Genomic DNA, 7,500 nt, shown 5'->3' with positions numbered 1-7,500 from the left:
CATGCCAGCAACATGGCCAAAACACGCCAGCAACATGCCAGCAACACGCCTGCAACATGCCAGCAACACGGCCAAAACATGCCAGCAACACGCCCTCAACATGCCAGCAACACGGCCAAAACATGCCAGCAACATGCCTGCAACATGCCAGCAACACACCTGCAACATGCCAGCAACACACCTGCAACATGCCAGCAACACGCCAGCAACATGCCAGCAACACGCCTGCAACATGCAAGCAACACGCCTGCAACATGCCAGCAACATGGCCAAAACACACCAGCAACACGCCTGCAACATGCCAGCAACACGGCCAAAACACGCCAGCAATACGCCTGTAACACCCCAGCAACCTGGCAGCAACACGCCAGCAACACACTTGCAACATGCGCAAACACTTTTCTTTTTATCTTTACTAATGAGTGGCATTCTAGAAGGTGGTGAGATGGTGCGGTGCATTGTGGGCCACCTGTGTGCCGTGGAAGTCTTACCGCAGCTCCAGAATGCTGAGAGCAAAGCCGCTGGGTAGAACTCTCCTGATGAAGTTAAAATCTCCCACGTAAACGCTGCCGTCTGAGCCGCAAGCCAGCGCCACGGGCGCAAAGAGCTTCTGATCGACCGCAGGGCCGTCGCAGCCGGGACATGGAATCGGACGCACCGCCCCGGTACCCATCACCGTGGAGATGAGTGAGGGCTGCTGGGAAATAAAGACATTCTCCCCATCTCCTTTGTAAAGAATTCCTACAGACAGACAGAGAGAGAGAGAAGAAGGAAGGAGAGCTACTGCAAACAACTATATACGTGCCACTGAAAAACAAACCTATAAACAAACACCACCTTATGTGTGCTATATATATAATATACAAACACCACCTTATGTGTGCTATATATATAATATACAAACACCACCTTATGTGTGCTATATATATAATATACAAACAGCACCTTATGTGTGCTATATATATAATATACAAACACCACCTTATGTGTGCTATATATATAATATACAAACACCATCTTATGTGTGCTATATATAATATACAAACAGCACCTTATGTGTGCTATATATATAATATACAAACACCACCTTATGTGTGCTATATATATAATATACAAACACCACCTTATGTGTGCTATATATATAATATACAAACACCATCTTATGTGTGCTATATATAATATACAAACAGCACCTTATGTGTGCTATATATATAATATACAAACAACACCTTATGTGTGCTATATATATAATATACAAACAGCAACTTATGCGTGATATATATATAATATACAAACAGCACCTTATGCGTGCTATATATATAATATACAAACAGCACCTTATGTGTGCTATATTTATAATATACAAACACCACCTTATGTGTGCTATATATATAATACACAAACACTACCTTATGTGTGCTATATATATAATATACAAACACTACCTTATGTGTGCTATATATATAATATACAAACAAACACTACCTTATGCATGCTATATAAAATATACAAACACTACCTTATGTGTGCTATATATATAATATACAAACAGCACCTTGTGTGCTATATATATAATATACAAACAAACACTACCTTATGCATGCTATATATAATATACAAACACCACCTTATGTGTGCTATATATATAATCTACAAACACCACCTTATGTGTGCTATATTTATAATATACAAACAGCACCTTATGCGTGCTATATATATAATATACAAACACCACCTTATGTGTGCTATATATATAATATACAAACAAACACTACCTTATGCATGCTATATATAATATACAAACACCACCTTATGTGTGCTATATATATAATCTACAAACACCACCTTATGTGTGCTATATTTATAATATACAAACAGCACCTTATGCGTGCTATATATATAATATACAAACACCACCTTATGTGTGCTATATATATAATATACAAACAAACACTACCTTATGTGTGCTATATATATAATATACAAACCACCTTATGTGTGCTATATATATAATATACAAACAAACACCACCTTATGTGTGCTATATATATAATATACAAACACCACCTTATGCGTGCTATATATATAATATACAAACAAACACTACCTTATGTGTGCTATATATATAATATACAAACAGCACCTTATGTGTGCTATATATATAATATACAAACACCACCGTATGTGTGCTATATATATAATATACAAACACCACATTATGTGTGCTATATAATATACAAACACCACCTTATGTGTGCTATATATAATATACAAACACTACCTTATGTGTGCTATATATATAATATACAAACAGCACCTTATGTGTGCTATATATATAATATACAAACAAACACTACCTTATGTGTGCTATATATATAATATACAAACACCACCTTATGTGTGCTATATATATAATATACAAACAGCACCTTATGTGTGCTATATTTATAATATACAAACAAACACTACCTTATGTGTGCTATATATAAAATATACAAACAGCACCTTATGTGTGCTATATATATAATATACAAACACCACCTTATCTGTGCTATATATATAATATAGAAACAAACACTACCTTATGCATGCTATATATAATATACAAACACTACCTTATGTGTGCTATATATATAATATACAAACACCACCTTATCTGTGCTATATATATAATATAGAAACAAACACTACCTTATGCATGCTATATATAATATACAAACACTACCTTATGTGTGCTATATATATAATATGCAAACACTACCTTATGTGTGCTATATATATAATATACAAACAGCACCTTATGTGTGCTATATATATAATATACAAACAAACACTACCTTATGCATGCTATATATAATATACAAACACTACCTTATGTGTGCTATATATATAATATACAAACACTACCTTATGTGTGCTATATATATAATATACAAACAGCACCTTATGTGTGCTATATATATAATATACAAACAAACACTACCTTATGCATGCTATATATAATATACAAACACTACCTTATGTGTGCTATATATATAATATACAAACACTACCTTATGTGTGCTATATATATAATATACAAACAGCACCTTATGCGTGCTATATATATAATATACAAACACCACCTTATGTGTGCTATATATATAATATACAAACAAACACTACCTTATGTGTGCTATATATATAATATACAAACCACCTTATGTGTGCTATATATATAATATACAAACACCACCTTATGTGGGCTATATATATAATATACAAACACCACCTTATGTGTGCTATATATATAATATACAAACACCACCTTATGTGTGCTATATATAATATACAAACACTACCTTATGTGTGCTATATATATATAATATACAAACAGCACCTTATGTGTGCTATATATATAATATACAAACACCACCTTATGTGTGCTATATATATAATATACAAACAAACACTACCTTATGTGTGCTATATATATAATATACAAACCACCTTATGTGTGCTATATATATAATATACAAACACCACCTTATGCGTGCCATATATATAATATACAAACACCACCTTATGCGTGCTATATATATAATATACAAACACCACCTTATGTGTGCTATATATATAATATACAAACACCACCTTATGTGTGCTATATATAATATACAAACACTACCTTATGTGTGCTATATATATAATATACAAACAGCACCTTATGTGTTCTATATATATAATATACAAACACTACCTTATGTGTGCTATATATATATAATATACAAACAGCACCTTATGTGTGCTATATATATAATATACAAACACCACCTTATGTGTGCTATATATAAAATATACAAACAGCACCTTATGTGTGCTATATATATAATATACAAACACTACCTTATGTGTGCTATATATATAATATACAAACACTACCTTATGTGTGCTATATATATAATATACAAACACCACCTTATGTGTGCTATATATATAATATACAAACACCACCTTATGTGTGCTATATATATAATATACAAACACCACCTTATGTGTGCTATATATATAATATACAAACACTACCTTATGTGTGCCATATATATATAATATACAAACACCACCTTATGTGTGCTATATATATAATATACAAAAAACACTACCTTATGCATGCTATATATAATATACAAACACTACTTTATGCGTGCTATATATATAATGTACAAACACGACCTTATATATATATATATATATATATATATATATATATATATATATATATATATACACACACAAACAAACACTACCTTAAGTGTGCTATATATAATATACAAACACTATTGTATCTGTGCTATATCAAACCTACAAACACTACCTTATCTGTGCTATATATAATATACAAACACTACCTGATGTGTGCTATGTATATAATATACAAACAAACACTACCTTATGTGTGCTATATATACAATATACAAACACTACCTTACTGTGCTATATATCAAACCTACAAACAAACACTGCCTTATGTGTGCTATATATCATACCCACAAACACCACCATATCTGTGCTATATATCAAACCTACAAACAAACAGTACCTTATCTGTGCTATATATCAAACACACCACTCTCCAGGTTGAATGTGTGCTGTTTAGTAGTGTGGTTGAGTATGTGGTGTTTGGGAGTGTGGTTGAGTGTTTGGTGTATGCTAGTGTGGTTGCGTCTGTGGTGTTTGCTAGTGTGGTTGAGTGTAGAGTGCTTTGTGTAGGGCTGAGTCCCTCACCAGGTCGAGTGTGTGGTGTTTGTTAGTGTGTTTGAGTGTGTGGTGTTTGATAGTGGGTTTAAGTGTGTGGTGTTTGGTAGTGTTTGGTGTTTTGTGTAGGGTTTGTGTAGTCCCTCACCGCTCTCCAGGTTGAGTGTGTGGCGTTTAATAGTGGGTTTAAGTGTGTGGTGTTTGGTAGTGTTTGGGTGTGTGGGGTTTTGTGTAGGGTTTGTGTAGTCCCTCACCGCTCTCCAGGTCGAGTGTGTGGTGTTTGTCGAGAGCCCACCCGCCCAGGTGAGAGGAGATCATTTCCAAACTCTGCAGCTGCACTACACGCTTCTCCCAGATGATGTAATCTGGGCACGTCTCATACTCATATCCCACAGAGACTGGAGAAAAGACACACACACACACACACACACACACACACAGGCACACACACACGCACGCACGCACACGCACGCACGCACGCACACACACGCGCGCGCACACACACGCACGCACACACACGCACGCACGCGCACGCAAGCGCATGCAAGCACACACACAGGCACACACACACGAACGCACGCACACGCACGCACGCGCGCGCACGCAAGCATGTACACATACACGCACACACACACAGGCACACACACGCACGCACAGACAGGCACACATACACACACGCACGCACACGCACGCACAGACAGGCACACACACGCACGCACGCACAGACAGGCATAGATTTAGGACATAAACATGTTACTGAGAACAGCCTCTGTTAGTCTGTTAGTCTTCTAATTCATGATGATCAGACTCTTATTCAGCAATGGAGAGAAGCGAGAAGAGGGAAAAGGAAGAAAAGAATGAAAGAGTGAGTGAAAGAGAGAGAGTGAGTGAGAGAGATTAGGTCAAACAAAAACAGACAGAGAGGAGAGAAACAGAGAGTGAGGGAGAGAGAGAGACAGTCTAAGAGAAATAAATGATAAGTGCAAAAATTAAAGCCTCTTCTCATAAGTACTTACTGCTGTGTGTGTGTGTGTGTATGTGTGTGTGTGTGTGCGCGCATTTCTGTATCTTTAGCAAGAATTTTTTGCAGACAACATAGTGTATAGAATTTTAATTTAGTCTATATGTCATCTCCAACTGAGAAAAGCTGATATATTTACACATGCACGCATGCACGCACGCAGACACATTCACACATATAATAACTCACCCAGACACATTAACATACACACATGCAGAAACATTAAACCATATGGTCCCTAAAACACATGCAGAGACACATCTGAAAACCTTATGGTCTGTAGAACACCACCCCCTCCACACACACGCACACACACACCCACGCACACAAACACCCTCAAACACACACACACACACACACACACACACACACAGCCACACACACAAACATCCCCTCACCCTGTGCGTGCACTAATCCTGTGACCTGCTGTCCGTAAGCGTCGGTCTTGTTCCAGGAGTACACGTAGGTGAGGTCAGGTGTGGCGGGGAACCAGCGGGTGAAGAGTGACCCCTCCACACTCACAGCCAGGTGCACACGTGCCAGACCTACAGGAGGCACTGCAGGAGTGAGCATCACACGCAGCAGGGAGCGGTAACCAGGCGCACGCGTTGACAAATAACTCAGCTTCCCAAAGCATCCTGGGATCTCAATCACTTCCTGAACAGCCTGAGAGAGAAAGAGAGGGAGAGGGGGAGAGAGAGAGAGAAAAATGTGAAATATATATTTAGAACTAGACCTGTGTGAGAAAGAACCTGATAAAATACTACTGTCAGAACACTCCTGATAGAACACTACTGATAAAATACTACTGTCAGAACACTCCTGATAGAACACTACTGATAAAATACTACTGTCAGAACACTCCTGATAGAACACTACTGATAAAATACTACTGACAGAACACTCCTGATAGAAGACTACTGATAAAATACTACTGTCAGAACACTACTGATAAAATACTACTGTCAGAACACTCCTGATAGAACACTACTGATAAAATACTACTGACAGAACACTACTGATAATATACTACTGTCTGAACACTACTGACAGAACACTACTGATAAAATACTACTGTCAGAACTACTGATAAAATACTACTGTCAGAACTACTGAAAAATACTACTGTCAGAACACTAATGACATAACACTACTGATAAAATACTACTGTTGGAACACTACTGATAAAATACTACTGCCAGAACTACTGATAAAATACTACTGTCAGAACTACTGAAAAAATACTACTGTCAGAACACTAATGACATAACACTACTGATAAAATACTGATAAAATGCTACTGACAGAACACTACCAACAGAACACTACTCATAAAATACTACTGTCAGAACACAGCTGATAAAATAACAGTCAACACTACTGACAGAACAATACTCATAAAATACTACTGTCAGAACAATACTGACAGAACACTACTGATAAAATACTACTGTCAGAACACTACTGACAGAATACTGACCTACACCACACAACCACAACATTTCAAACTACAACAAACAATGAAATACTTATTATTTAAATAAATATTAATACTAATCCAACTACATCATTTTAAAAAACACAAACACCCCAGAACACAAACCCCACAGTGGAAATTTCCACCACAGATCATCCTGAGTAACAGTGTTCTGTCGATAAGATGGAATGTGACAGATTACTACACAGTAGAAACCCATCTTGCTAATCTAAACTCTGAAACCATGGCAAAGTGCAGCCTCAGTGCT

The 7,500-nt window shown here is 36.8% G+C and overlaps 1 protein-coding gene across 2 annotated transcripts in view; it reads right to left on the bottom strand.

Moving 5' to 3' along the window:
- The window catches only part of tenm1 (teneurin transmembrane protein 1), a 135,672-nt gene that overhangs the window by 30,370 nt on the left and 97,802 nt on the right, over positions 1–7,500 (bottom strand). For both annotated transcript variants that reach the window (XM_081719526.1, XM_035527484.2), the window contains exons 18-20: positions 6,154–6,421; positions 4,989–5,132; positions 492–741 (exon numbers count right to left, since the gene is read on the bottom strand). In XM_081719526.1, the coding sequence (XP_081575652.1) occupies positions 492–741; positions 4,989–5,132; positions 6,154–6,421 (662 nt within the window). The remainder of the gene's footprint in view (positions 1–491; positions 742–4,988; positions 5,133–6,153; positions 6,422–7,500) is intronic.

This window comes from Electrophorus electricus, chromosome 8 (genome assembly GCF_041902795.1).
Source record: "Electrophorus electricus isolate QZ-2024a chromosome 8, ASM4190279v1, whole genome shotgun sequence".
In the NCBI taxonomy this organism is placed as follows: Eukaryota; Metazoa; Chordata; class Actinopteri; order Gymnotiformes; family Gymnotidae; genus Electrophorus; species Electrophorus electricus.
This window is presented reverse-complemented; position numbering and strand designations above follow the sequence as displayed.